Consider the following 15,794-nt stretch of genomic DNA (forward strand, 5'->3'; position numbering starts at 1 on the left):
AAACCCAGTGGGAGTATCCCCCCAAGGAGGGACAAAGGACAAAGGACAAAGAAGGAACACACACATGTAAAGGAAGCACGGAAAACATGTGGTTATCCGAATTGGGTGTTCATAAAGTCAGCAAAGAGGCACAGAAAAGAAGATCTGATTCATAAAGTCAGCAAAGAGGCACAGAAAAGAAGATCAGACACCAGCGAGGGAGGGTAAGAAAGACAGACGCAACAACGTTGTCATCCCCTATGTAGCTGGTGTATCAGAGAAACTCAGGAGAGTTTTCTCCAAGCACAACATCCCAGTGTACTTCAGACCCAGCAACACACTCAGACACAAACTGGTTCACCCGAAAGACAAAACTCCAAAACACAGACTTAACAACGTGGTGTATGCTGTACAGTGCAGCGAGGAATGCCCAGACCTCTACATTGGCGAGACCAAACAGCCACTTCACAAGCGCATGGCACAACATAGAAGAGCCACCTCCACAGGACAAGACTCAGCAGTCCATCTGCATCTTAAGGATAAAGGTCACTCTTTCGAGGATGCCAATGTTCACATTTTGGACAGAGAGGACAGATGGTTTGAAAGAGGAGTGAAAGAGGCCATCTATGTCCACTGTGAGCGACCATCTTTGAACAGAGGCGGTGGTTTACGACACCAACTGTCTGCCATCTATAATCCAGTTTTGAGTTCCCTCCCCAGACGCCTTAACGCCCACTCACATCCTGGGCCATCTGACCTCAGGAATTCACATGACAAGGTGGGGCCAGGTTTCACATGAGCTCACCCGAAACCCTGGCTGATTAGGTACCACACCCGCTTTCACACCTTGGCGCATGTGATTAGAGGATCACCAGGGGGTCCTTTGTCCCTCCTTGGGGGGATACTCCCACTGGGTTTAAATCTGGGACTCTCGGCCATTTGACCTTAGAACTGAAGAAGCTTCTCGGATGAGAGGTGAAACGTCTTCAAGCAACTTAAAGAAGTCCAGACGCTTTTCTTTGCAAACTCCTTTGACCAGAATACAGTTACTTTGCTGAAATAAAGGGATTACTATGGCGTTATTTTTGTGCCACTATTCTGAGCGCACATAAAAAAAATTTGAGCGCACGTAAAAAATATTTGCAGGTGCAAGTGTTGCATTTTGAGGAGAAACTTATTTTGAGCGAAGAAAAGCTAAATTTGAGTGAACGAAACTCATAGCTGCGTGCAAAAAATGTATTTCAGTGTTTGCTCTTATCCACACACACACACAATAGCAGCCCCTGTCGCTCAGTTTTTGTATTTGCGCTTGCTCGCAATGTGTTGCTCACAATGTGTTTCTTGCACTCTCAACATTTCTGCCCGTGCGCGCTCAACTCTTTCTGTACACCGTTATATTTGTGCCACAAAACCAGCCAATCACAGACTTGGATGCAAAAAAATCTGATTGGCTGTTTTCGTCTCCAATCAGCTCGAAATGACGAAATGCAATATCCCAGAATCCATTTCGTCCAAAACTCAAACGAGGCAGTGGCGGAGGAACACAGAGTGGCGGAGTTTGAAATATTACTCTTTCTGGGTCACAAAATAAACTTTTAAGATATTTTCATGCGAGAATGTTGCTGTGTAAACTTCAAATGTCTGCTCGATTTATCAAGACATCACATATTTCCATAAGTGCTCTAACGTTCTCGGAGATGCTCAAAATGCTCAAAAAAATTCTCCTCAAAATGCAACACTTGCACCTGCAAATTTATTTTACGTGCGCTCAAATTTTTTTTACGTGCGCTCAGGATAGTGGCACAAAAATAACGCCATAGATTACAGGGCGGTATTTTACTTTTCATATGTTCGGCTATGCCCTCTCTATTTTTGGTTTCCACGCCCCAAACAAAACACGCATTAAGAGGCTCTAAAGCCTGTGTCTCAATTTCGCAGCCCATGTCACCTCTACTTGCATAATGACATGAATTAATATTTTTAAAAATTATTAACAAAAATGATTTAATATGAAGGCAATAGGCAGAGTGTTACAGGCATCGCCCTAAAGAATGTAGCCTCATGGGCAGTGTAGCCCGTGCTGGAGGGAGAATGGACTACCATACCCGTTATGTATCTGTGAGCGAGGGAGGGAGAAAAAGGAGAGCGGAAAAGTACAAGTTGTCACCGAGCAGAAACAGGAGCTGGACGCATGTAAATATAATAATAATCACTGCAGCCAAACAGAGTGCCTGACGAGCCCAGTTGTAAGTAAGCTATTAAGACTCGATCGTACACTGTGTTCGTGTTTTCCTCTGAAAGAATAAGTTCCGTTGGAGCAGCCTTTCAACACCTCTCTCTGTCTCTCGCTAGCAAAGTTGACCCAGACAACAAAGTAAAGCTAGTTTTCAGCTACACGAACCCGACGTATTAGCCAGAGGTCCCTTTACTATGGTTCAGAGCCGCGACCCTGTTTTATATACACGCGGAATAGTTTTCTATACGAGATCGCTGCAAAAAGTGCAGCCTTACCTAATGTCCACCTACTGTTACTCATTTTATATTATGATTTAAACATCTAGTTGGTATGGCGAGTAGCCTTCATTAATAGTAATAAATCACACAGCAATATTACATTCATGTAGTTGTATAAAGCATGATAATATAATACGTAATCCAAAGTATTCAGAATACGTTTCTCTGATTGAGTAACGTAACGGAATACGTTACAAAATACATTTTGGGGCATGTATTGTGTAATCTGTAGTGGAATACATTTTAAAAGTAACCTTCCCAACACTGCTGCTGATACAGGTAGCAGGATGAAATGTGAAGTGTACACAGCTATACTCTCTGCTCACATTCAGCCAAGTGCTGCAACACACACTGCACAACCCTTCACAGTGCAAATGGGTAATGGCCCAAAGAAAACTGGGAAAAAAACACGTAAGACTTTCTTAGGCAAGGAAATAGGATATTTTTAAATGGTCAAGTCACCTTGTTTCACCTCAACAGAGCATGCTTTCCTGTAATTAAATACTAAACTGAATGCAGAGAGACCCACAAACAAGCAGAAATTTAATTTGGACTCAGTAAAGGCCGAGTAGCATCCCAAAGGAGGAAACAGCATTTGCTGATCTCCATAGGTTCTAGACTTTAGGCAATCATTGTCTACAAAGGATTTATTTCCAAGTATTGTATTTGCAATTATCTTTTATATGTCCAATTAATTGTGTGCCTCTGAAAATGGAGGACCATGTTTAAATATGGCTGTGATTCCTGAACAGCTGATACAAAACTAAACTCCAAAAACTCCTCATGCCTTTAAAGGATAAGGAGCTTGATGATCTGCACTTCAATCACATCCTAATTGTTTGAGTCAGAATCAAGTGTGTTGGTGTACAGAGTAAAATTACAAAAATTTGTCATCATCCAAAAACTTATGGATCTAACTGTAATTCATCTCACTTTGTATGATGTTATTTGAAGAAGTCATATCAGCTGAGTCATTGCTGCTGTGCAAACAGTGAATTATTTTGTTGAGTTTGTTTGTTTCAGAGTCAGAGAGCCGTGTCTCTCTACAGTCAGAGGTTTTTGTACGGCGCCTCAATGAGTTTGTATCACTGTGGTGGACTTTTGGTGGAGGAACCAGACTGAATGTTGGAAGTAAGTCACATTTAAACCTGTTTTATTTAAGCAGCTTTTTTCTTTTAATTTTATTCTACTTGTCTGCTGGGTGTGGCAGGAAAAATTTTTTTTTTAATGTAATTATGAATTTGCAAAGAAAAGCGTCTGGACTTCTTCAAGCAACTTAAAGAAGTCCAGACGCTTTTCTTTGCAAACTCCTTTGACTACGATGACCTGGATGACTGAGAACCTTCACAGGCATGTAATTATGAAGATTTCCTGTGTTCACAGTGGAATACAGTGTGGTTTATGAATGTGTATGAAACATACATTTTATTGATTTTAAAACATTGGAATAATCCATAGGATGATTTGGTTTTTAATTTGCAGTTTTAATGGTTAAATGTTGAGGGTTTGTAGCTTTAGTTCAGTCTAACAGAGTCAGAGAGCCGTGTCTCTCTACAGTCAGAGGTTTTTGTACGGCGCCTCAATGAGTTTGTATCACTGTGGTACACGTTCGGTGGAGGAACCAGACTGAATGTTGGAAGTAAGTTTATTCTGGTTTAATGATCAAATACTGTCTTTATATTAAATAACATTTTAAAAGTATTTTCAAAGTTTTGTATGTATGAACAATCACTTTAGAAATTAAAGTATCAAACTTGTTTTAATCATCCACTTATGACGTATAGATCTTCAGATGAGATCTCAAAATTTTATGTTTTCATTTTAGTCAAATTAAGAAAAAATGGAATCTTGACTATTAGAAAATAAAAGATGATCTCTGATATGTGTAGTCTGTCAAAAAATTATTTGAAAATTAGTTTGAATTTATTTGACCTTTTAAATCCAGTTTTTGTACCTGAATATATTCCCTCTATATTTGTTTCCAGTTAATATTAATGTAAGTCATGTACAATATTGATGATTTTAAACTTGTTTTGTAAATGTTGCCACATCTGCTTCTTTTATTTCCAGTGTAGTTTGAACATATTTCAGGTCAAACTGTGTGATGATTCTCTCTGTGCTGATATGCATGAGAGGTTTCTTAAAGGGAAGTGAAACAATGTGTGAGTTAATGATTGGTGGAGCAGAAAAAACACCTGACAGAAACTTCTTAACGGAGAAAATCAGCTCTTACAGTAAAGGTGTCCGACTGTCTGTGGTTTGATTGACAGCTGTGTGCTCCCTGTGCTCTAAGCTGATTGGTGTCTCCTAGGTGATACCCGTCCCATCCTGACAGTGTTGCCCCCCTCCAGTGAGGAGCTACAGCAGGGGACTGCAACAATCACATGTCTGGCCAACAAGGGCTTCCCCTCAGACTGGACGCTGTCCTGGAAGGTGGATGGGAGTGGCAGCATCAGCTGGGAGGAGAGCAGGAGCCCCGTGGTGCTGCAGAATGACGGCCTCTACAGCTGGAGCAGCACCCTGAGGCTCCCTGCAGACCGCTGGATAAAGGTGGGCTCTGTGACCTGTGAGGCCACCCAGGGCTGCCAGACTCTGGTCTCAGAGCCACTGAGGAGAGTCCAGTGTTCCCAGTCCTGACCTGACTCAACCTGATACTGGTTTAATGCTCTCATTCTCAACTCTGTAACTGTTTCTCCATCTTTCTTTTTAAAGAACAAATAAAGACTAAAACTGTTATTTTCTTTCTCATAATGACAACATTCATGTTTTAGGTAATAAAGATGTTTTGCAAAGTGAATTTTGGTTGAATCAGACATTTTATTTTATTCAAAATCTACAAACCTGCACTTGATGAATATATTTTTCATTTCCAAGAATTTAGACCAACTCTGCACTCCAACATGATGTCTTTATTTTACACTGGTAAAATAAAACACAGGCTGAAAGAACCATTAAGGAGATCTGCATTTTGGCAAAAGCTGAAAAAGGAGTTTTAAAATTGTACAGGTTATTTTTTATGTTTGTTCAAAGTTACATGAATGTGTGTGGTAGGTTGTTGGTGGTGTTGTTCACCTGTATCAGACAGACTGGTTCATGAAGCAATGCTGGGACCTGGTTGCCACGGAAACAATCTCACCAGACTACAAAGCAAGTCTAAAGAAGAAAGAGTCTTTAGTGTCTCTTATGAGCTGTTTGTTCTGAGGAGAACTCACAGACAGGAGAGTCAACGAGTACAAGGAGTGATTAGAAAGAATCTGAAGTACAAAGTTTTAATTTGATTGACGAACAAGGAGAAGATTAAATGAATCACGATATGAACAAATACTCAAAATATGAAAACACCTTCAGTTCAATAACAGATTTTTCACTCATCTTCATGTTTGATGAGATGTTTACAGTAAAATCTTAAATTCACAGGTGTGTTGTTTTTATTTTGACCCTCACTGATCAGGAACATTTACAGATTTTTGGATTCAGATTATTTTATCTTGATATAGATTCAGTGGATTTGCTCCACTTCTAAGGTCAAAGGTCATGAAGAAGACTTATCCTAGTATCTGTTAATGGCCCACGTTTGTTCTTTAGTTAAATATATATTTGAAAGTTGAACACAACATGTATGCGATAGCAGTAGGACACAAATTTGTGATGAATCACTTTATTTTGTGTGTGTGTGTGTGTGTGTGTGTGTGTGTGTCCTCATTGAACTGTATCAGTCTCTGCAGTATCTTCCAGCTGCAGCAGTCACTTCAGTTTCTGTTCAGTCTGAATGAAGGAGGTTTTTGTACGACTGTTTTTCACTGTGTGAACACATACTGACTGTTGATAACATGATAACTCTGACAGTAATAAACTGCTGCATCTTCAGCCTGGACTCCACTGATGGTCAGAGTGAAGTCAGAGTTTGATCCACTGCCTGTAAAACGAGCTGGAATCCCTGATTGTTGGGTGCTAGTATAGTGAATGAGACGTTTGGGGGGGCTTCCATCTCTCTGTTGGTACCAGGCTAAAAGATGGTAGCTTTTCCAAACATAAACATTCTGACTGGTCCTACACTTGATAGTGACAGATCCTCCCACAGCAGAGCTCACTGCTCCAGGCTGAGTCACTGTGATCTGTCCTTTGTAAATAGTTGTAAATATCTTGATGTATGCTCAACCATCCAGGTAAGGAAATTCCCCAAAATTCTGTTCTTCTGTTCGTAGTGTTCTCAGTGAGAGAAAGTTTCATCACTTGGATGAGTAAAGAAAGCTTTCTCGAACTAATAATAGCACATCTAAAGAAATGCTCAACTCTTTTGGGACAGTTGTAAAAACTTTTGTAAATTAGGTAACCCTTTCTCTGACGGTATATGTTGAACACTGCAGCAGCCTCATAGCAGTGAGCCTTTGTTGCTGAAACCTGTGTTCCCTTGTTTTTCCAGTAGGAGTTTAGGGAAACAAATTGACTTTTTTTACTTTTAGTTTGGCAGAGAAGATTAGGGACCTTTGGAGATCTTTTGTTTGTTATTTTGGCAGCTCACTGCCAAAGTCAATAAACGGCTGCATTGCATTTACACTTCCTCAGAGATTTTGCTCTTTCTTGGGTGGAGTTGGAGTGTGGAGACACATTCTTGTTACACCGAGGATGCAACACACTTTTGTATAATTTAGTGAGCGGTAACAAATGTCATCTGGGGGATGGGACATGTCCTTCTTTTTATTTATTTCCTTTGCATGTGTTGCTGTGTCAGTGTTTATTTTTGTTAGAGCATGTTGCAGTGTTGCAAGTTTTTGTATATATTGTTTGTGTTTGGGGAGAAGCCCCTCCCTTCTACGGCGTTATTTTTGTGCCACTATTCTGAGCGCACGTAAAAAAAATTGAGCGCACGTAAAAAAAAATTGCAGGTGCAAGTGTTGCATTTTGAGGAGAAATTTATTTTGAGCGAAGAAAAGCTAAATTTGAGTGAACAAAACTCATAGCTGCGTGCAAAAAATGTATTTCAGTGTTTTTTCTATTATTCACACACACACAATAGCAGCCCCTGTCGCTCAGTTTTTGCACTTGTGCTTGCTCGCAATGTGTTGCTCGCAATGTGTTGCTCGCACTCTCAACATTTCTGCCTGTGCGCGCTCAACTCTTTCTGTACACCGTTATATTTGTGCCACAAAACCAGCCAATCACAGACTTGGATGCAAAAAAATCTGATTGGATGTTCTGGTGTCCAATCAGCTCGAAAGGACGAAATGCAATATCCCAGAATCCATTTCGTCCAAAATTCAAACGAGGCAGTGGCGGAGGAACGCAGGCTGTGTCCCAATTCAGGGTCTGCACGCTTGAAGTACGCATTTTAAGTGCGATTACGTAACCGACGGCTGTCCCAATTCCAAGTGTACTTCAAATGCATACTCCAAATGCGCCATCGATTTCCCCAAATATCAAGCGTGGTCCGGTGCACGCTTCGTGGTCCCATATATCCCACAATTCATAGCGCAGCGGTGGGTGTGGATAATCTTGCCGCAAAATACGGCAGAAGGGAGCGGCCGAAGAGTGAACTGTCAAAAGTAAGTACTGAATATGATGTCACTTTGTTAAGGGATTTTTTAGGACTTTAGGAATTTTATTATGTTATGCTTAAAAGTACATTTCATCTAGATGTGTTTGCTCTTTCAGTGTTCAGCTTAAATAGAGAAGTTACGCTCTGTTCAACAGGAAGCCTGCATGCAGCACAGTTCTATTTTATCTCTTCCTGTACATGCTACACGAATATGCTTGGGGTATAAATAAAGCCTGACAACTGTTCCAGGGCGCGGGTCTCCATGAGTCTCACCCGTGTACACGTTAACCTGTCTGTCTGAGTGTCTTTATTCTGACCTGAGTTGCAATACAGGAAAACTCCTGACATTTCTTGGTCCTTCGAGCCGGATGGGACATAACACTTTTGTGTGACCCCACGGGAAAACCTCATCGAGTCCTGACGTCGTGAGAAGCCTGCGCTGAAGTCTGTCGACACCTCCTGTCCAGGTACAGGATAAAGACCAGAAGCGTGAATTCGGGTTCTGGCCAGCTTTCTTAAAAGTGGTCCATGACGGTGGGGGTCGATGAGGGGGACCTGACAACCCGGCAATTAATCAGCAAACAGGTGAATATTGACACTCTGAAACACGTTGCGAAAAATCGTAGTAGGCTCGCCCGAGAGGGGATGGTAGCGTTTAAAATAAAGATAGAGCTCGTCTGGGACTGGTAGCTCCCCCGTAGTGGGTAAAGGTAGCGCGCGTATAAAGGTATTTGTTGTTTTATTTTTGTTGGTGGAATAAGTTGATTTTACAGCACAATAAGGAGGCTGAACTATTCCACTAATTTGTTTACTGTTGGCCACCCAAGTACTGGTGAAAAGAGAAAAAGGTCGTGTTTTATCACGTACAGGTGACACCGCTTTCAAGAATAGCTTGAAAGTAGAAGGCCGTGTCAACTACCTCTCTCAATTCTCGTGCCAGAGAAGGTGCCGCAGTTGTGTAGTTGTAAAGGATTAAAATGGGTAACGAAGCTTCAAAACTCACTGCTGACGAGCAGTGGTTAGAGAAAAAATGTCCAGGCGCCGGACAAATTAGTGCATGTAGATGGAGAAATCCAAAGAAAACCTAAATGTCCCACGTGGGAGGGAAAATGTATAACTAAATTATAAGAAACCCTCCAAGCAGAAATAAATACTGAAAAGGATGCTAAAAAGAAAACAAAGCATACACAAGAGTTGTAATATTTTAAAGCATGGAAAGAGGAATGAAGTGGAATAAACAAAAGGTTAAATTAAAGTAGAGCTTATCTAATGTATTCAAACCGATAATAGGAAGGATAACAACCTGTAAATTGGTACTAACAAATGAAAAAAAATTGGGAAGACAACCAAGCTGAACGAATAGAATAAATGAAAGCAGATAATTCACACGAAAATATATCAAATAAAAAAGAGAGATGCATGAGGTATATTACGGCTGTGTCATTGTTCAGCCAAGGAAAGTGTGTCTCCAGCTTGGGAAGGTGTGAAGCTGCAGATTCACACAGACCCGTGATGGATACATAATAAAATATGAAATAATAAACTATTGTATATTAGTAGTAAAGTAAAGTAGTGTATTGTAATATACTATTGCTGTTATAAAGAAGGAAAAACAATACAATGATAACATTAATAATGACATACTATTAATAAGAAGAGGCACCTCAGTCAGTTATGATATGATGTGAGGTGGATGATTGTTAAAAGTAGTCTAAATCAAGCTTAAGGTTTGCTCAACCTCAGTACAATGATATATGAGATAAAGAAAATAAAGAAAATACCAAATCTAATCAGGTGCATAGAGACACTTGACCTGCTTGTAAACCTGTCATCTTAGATGAGACTTTGTTATGATGAAGAGCGAACCTATGCTAACAACTAATGAGCCAAACCCTGTATACAACAGCTAAAGCTACAAGATTGAGAAGCTGAATTAAATATGTGGACACTACCAAGCTAATGAGGAGCGGTGACGCGCATGGAGATTGTTGCTTTCGGTTTAGAGTGTTGTTGAGCTTTATAACTATTGTTTGCAAGTGTTGCTAAATGCCTGTGACTGAGATGCTGGTTTTGCTCACTACAATTGTATAAATAGAGTTTGAATTCATTACTCTGGATGTATAGTAAGTGACCACTATATATCTTTCAGTAGTAACCTCTCTTGAGGTTACTACTGATGCCGGTGTGTTTTAGTTTTTACTCCAGTTTATGTGTGTGCTGTGAGAATGATTAGAGGTTTCAGTTGTTTTTGTTTTGACTTGCTCTTTCTGAAAAGCATGTCTGAAATACTCGTATGAAAGCATATTTTGAGTGATTTTAACTGTGTGAATGCTGTGAGTAGTAGGTTTTGAGTGATTGGGTGTGATTTGTACAAAAATAATAAAAAATAAGTAATAATAACACTACAAAGGTTCATAGTAGAGTGAGTGAACAAGTGGAAGTTTGAGAGGAAAGGCAGTGTGTGTGATGATTCCTGATGTCTGAAAGGGCTCTATTTAGAAGTGTGAGCGTGACATAAAGGTGTATTGGTTTTAGATCAAGATTTAGTAGAATTAAAGAGGGTTTATAGACTATGAATACAAAGAAAAACAAAAGAGTTCGATTAGTCTGCAGAAACAGGAAATATGTGTGCCTGTGGTGTGTAAAGACAGCTCTGAAGGTATAATTGGGTTGAAACTGAAGGCTGAACTCATGATTGTTTAGAGATGTCCGCCATGTCATAAACAAAAGAAGGTAAAAATAATGACAGAAATAATTGACAACTATATTAATGAATAGACAACACATACACACATTGTTATATGTGAAATTATTTTTGGAAAGAGTCAGAAGTGAGATAGTTTGAATTTAGAACTCAGTGATAAGATGCATGAATTAAACCTTATTGTAACAAACACTTGCAATGAAGAAAGCAGCTTACACTCAATTAATATGAACGCAAAGCCTTGATGCCATAGGCAATTTGTTTTGTTTGTTTGTTTTGTAAGTTTGGAAAACAAATTTGTGATCATACTTGTGGATCACAGTGACACATAATGATTAGGCATATGATTTGTTGATGCCTAGTTTTAGAGCTGTGAGCTCTGAACTGTAAGCAATGCAAAGTTTTTCCCAACTTAGAAGTTTGGCACATGCCAGACAACTTTCCTATGTAGGCATTTTGCTTTCACAGTCACACATCAGAATTGAAAAGTGTGGACAGTTACACCCCAGCACACTTCCCCCTACTTTGCAAGATGGTGACGCACACTGCTGTATAAAGGAGCTAGGAAGCTAGATGAGGAAACAAAACCACGCGCTGACCTTCACAGCACCCCACGGGCTGGTTTCGTTAACATCTTTGTAGACGGTTCAGCGTCCAAAGTAGCCTTGGGCGGAACTGTGTAGGTTATGCGGTAACCACAGTAGACACAGTTTTAGAAGCAAAAGCACTAACTTCCTCATACTCTGCACAGAGCGCAGAACTCACGGCTGTCATACGTGCCTGTCAATTGCATGAAGGACAAGACATAAACATATACACTGACAGCCAGTATGTCTTTGCAGCTGTACATCATTTTGCAAAAATTTGGCAGAATAGAGGGATGGTTAGTGCAACATGGAAATCTTTTAAAGGCACTGTTGGAAGTGATATATTGCCAGAACAGTACAGTTAGCATTATGTAAATGTGCTGCACACCAGAAAGACAACTCAGAGGTCACTAAAGGCAATAACTTCGCAGATCAAGCCGCAAAAGCAGCAGCACAACAAACTACAGACATTAATGTCTGACACCTCACTGCAAATAGCACTTGATGTGCTTATAAATGAACAGAAAGCCGCACCAACTACAGAACGAAGGAAATGGTTAAAAGGTAGAGCACAGCTAGAAAATGATTTGATGACTTGTAATGGCGAACCAATACTACCAAACTCCCTACACATATCAGCAGCATTATTGACACACACAATCATGTGTCAACAGGAGGGAGGGGTGGTAGATAAAATTTGTCAGAACATGCATGATTTGCCAAAAACATAATGCGCATAATGCACACCACCTCATCCTTTTCATACAATCCACATGGATTTTATTGAGCTAAATGAATGCCAAGGCTCAAAATACGCTCTAGTGATCATAGACGTATTCTCAAAATGGCCAGAAATCTATCCAGTAACAAAAACAGACGCCATCTCAGTAGCAAAATGTTTGTGCAACCATTTCATTCCAACATATGGCATCCCCACTCTGATAAGATCAGACAATGGGACACATTTTGTCAATGTGAGCCCATAGATAAGTCAATAAGAGAAACTACACTAGCCGAATGGATGACTAAATTACTTGAGAATAAAGAGATTGTTCTAAACAACGAACTGCCGAGTGACATCTCTCCAGTGTCTTGCAGGTTGAAACCAGGTGATTGGATCCTGATCATAGTACTCCAAAGGAAAAATTGGAGCTCACCAAGGTGGGAAGGGCCTTATCAAGTGCTGCTCACCACACCTACTGCCTGCAAAATAGCAGAAAGACCGTCCTGGATTCATCAAAGCCACTGCAAAAAAGTGAGTGACAACCTAAACGTTTAGACGCCGACACCCCTAACTCCTGGTGATCTATTGGTGGAGGGAGGGCTGATCGGGTATACCCCGCCTTCTCTACTCATCAGAGGTCACAGGTGTGTCTGGTCATCATGAAGACACTCGTCCTCCTAGTGGCTAATGTTGCACTCCTGGTGAGTTTATTAACACTCACCCGAAAGAAAAAGGATGAACAACACCACCTGCAGACAAGATGGACACATGACAACTCACATCTTCGTGACATGACACAAGACCACATTCACCCATGGATGAACAACGCATGGTATCGATATATACATGACAGCACCCCCAGAAAAGACTGCTATGTTTGCTCCTATATGCCCCCAACGACACAGTACGCCACCTTGTACGCGAAGGCAATGGACATAATTCAGGCAAAGTGTGCCGCAAGCTACGCCAGCCTTGGGTATCAATTCCAGGGAGTCGTGGTCAACCATGAGGAACCTCTCCAGATAGGACTACGAAATGGCACATGTGATGAATGGTTCTGGGTTGACCTGAAAGTGAAGCACAGAAGTAAGGCTAAATCATTCCCAGTCTTTCTTGAAAACAATGGGAATTTGAGCCACAGCCTATGCTACCGCCAAGAGAACGGATCCACGCCAATGGGAAACACCACCAACTGCAAAGCAGTACAGACACACGCTCCTGGAGGGCCCGTGAAGAGCAGCAACATCTCAAATGGCACCTTCTGGGTGCAAGGGATGGCCTGGCTCTGTGGCCAACGGGCCTATTTTATCCTTCCTGGGAATTGGACAGGTCAGTGCGCTCCCATTTTCATATCTGACCACACTTTCAAGATAACCATGGACGCCACGTCAACTTCAACGTCAACAACAAAGAAAAGACGAAGCACCCCGGACCTCAAGCAGCATGATTCTGTGTGGGGTTCCGATGTCCCAGAGGAATTCAAACTTTGGACTGAAAGACAGAAAGTTACTCATGCACTCTTCCCATGGGTGGGGGTAGGAAAACACGCTTTAAGGATAGAGACTCTGAACTACCGTTTTGGACTTTTTCTGAATGCTTCATGTAAAGTCGACGACGAACAGGATCAAGAAATTGACGCTCTGCGCATTGCAGTAATGCAACACAGGGTAGCATTGGACATGATTCTCGCCGAGAAAGGAGGACTATGTGTCCTCTTTAACAACACATGTTGCACATACATTCCAGATAATGTGCACTCACCGAACATGACTGATGCTCTGAAAACACTCAGACAACTCCGGGACGCACAACAACAAGACTATGCCACAAACACAGAAGACTGGCTTACGTGGCTTTTAAGCGGCTCTTGGAAGTCCCTGCTGATTAAGGGACTTGTTTTTGTTGGTGTTATAATACTGTTATTGTGTCTTTTCACTTCATGTGTCATACCTTGTTTGAAGAACATGGTATCAAAAATGGTAACTGCTTCAATTCATGCTTGCATCACCCTGTCACAGAATGAAGAAGATGATAATGAGATAGACACTTGGATATAACATACTCACAAAACCCACTATTTTATGATGTCTTGGCTAATAATGTTTACAAGTGGCCATAGACTGCTACAATGTTAGTGGTTGCTATGTACATATACATATGTACAACAGGAGGGAATGTTAAGGGATTTTTTAGGACTTTAGGAATTTTATTATGTTATGCTTAAAAGTACATTTCATCTAGATGTGTTTGCTCTTTCAGTGTTCAGCTTAAATAGAGAAGTTACGCTCTGTTCAACAGGAAGCCTGCATGCAGCACAGTTCTATTTTATCTCTTCCTGTACATGCTACACGAATATGCTTGGGGTATAAATAAAGCCTGACAACTGTTCCAGGGCGCGGGTCTCCATGAGTCTCACCAGTGTACACGTTAACCTGTCTGTCTGAGTGTCTTTATTCTGACCTGAGTTGCAATACAGGAAAACTCCTGACACACTTATTTATGTGCAAATGTTTAATAATGAGGAACATTAAAACATTACTGTTGGCCACATGTCGACAAAGTTATTTGCCAGTAGCGATGTTTGTACTTTCAGCGTTCACTTTGTTTTAAAGCCTTTAAAATATAATACAATAGCTGACCTTAATCTTACAGAGAATGTGATGATTTGATGGATAATTAAAGTCAGTCATATATCCACAAACACAGAAACACTTCTGCAAGGCATGCTTCTGCAGAAGAGAAACTGAAACCAGAGTCTAAGTGCAAGTTAAGACTAGGGTGTCTTTTATGCATTTATATTTCTGATTAAGCTTTGATTAAGCTTTAAGTAGTTGTATTAGATTGAAACATTTGTTTTATACATTTTACATATAAGTCAAGATCAGTACACACAGGATGGCCTTAGCCTGATTGCTTAAGCTGAGGTCAATTAAGGTGCAGCGTGCACGCACAGACAGACGAGACATACACACACAGAGTTTCAGTTGTGCTGGCCTTCTGTCTGGTGGAAAGGTTACAAGGTTTAGCCGATAAAGTGAAGGGTGAAATAAAGGACAGCAGACACACCCACACACACACATATTAGATAGACGCATTTATATAGGTAAGAGTTTAATCATGTTTTGCTTGCGACTGCAAAGTGGGGGTGCGTACGTGTTAGTCTGTTCCAGGAAGTACACCAGATGTCCCAGAGATAAGCGACAGCGAAGACGAGCTGAGGGGAAGCACCTGGGGCCGAGCCGAAGACGATGACTGTGTTCAAAGTTGTTGACAGAACGTTTGTGGTTTTGAGTTGACGTATGCTTTGTTTGAGTCTGCCTGGCAACAGGAAGACTGCCAACCCTATAAAACCTTTGTCTGACTATTGTGAGGTAGTTCGACACTGAATCTGCACAGCGTTCGGACTCACACATGTGTATTCATTAAAATGTCATCTAATTGCACCCGGCTGGATCTGTGGTTACTTTTAGATTCCTCCTCAACATTTTTGAACCTTAACATTTGGGGGCTCGTCCGGTGAGAGGGGGAATGGTTGGAGGTGTAGACGGAGAGGTCCGGGGTCCGTGGTGATTAGACGGGCAGATACGAGTCAGTGGTCTGAAGTGAGAGACAAGCCGGCTTATCCAAAGGTAAGGCACATACCTGCTGAATTTTCCAAAGTGTGCCAGAATTGGACATGAGAAATTAAAGTCTACTCACTGAAAATTACTGGTGAATGTCTGTTTTGATTTTGGTGAAAATCTCATGAGA

General features: G+C 41.0%; 1 gene segment (V, D, J or C); it reads left to right on the plus strand.

Moving 5' to 3' along the window:
- The first annotated feature begins 2,874 nt into the window (after window positions 1-2,874).
- Window positions 2,875-5,290, plus strand: LOC109199543 (Ig kappa-b4 chain C region-like). The segment is given in 4 exon segments: window positions 2,875-2,904; window positions 3,105-3,150; window positions 4,025-4,132; window positions 4,805-5,290. Coding segments are annotated over 4 exon segments (510 nt in total).
- Window positions 5,291-15,794: the final 10,504 nt, after the last annotated feature.

The sequence above is a fragment of the Oreochromis niloticus genome, unplaced genomic scaffold, assembly GCF_001858045.2.
Source record: "Oreochromis niloticus isolate F11D_XX unplaced genomic scaffold, O_niloticus_UMD_NMBU tig00000736_pilon, whole genome shotgun sequence".
Lineage (NCBI taxonomy): Eukaryota > Metazoa > Chordata > Actinopteri > Cichliformes > Cichlidae > Oreochromis > Oreochromis niloticus.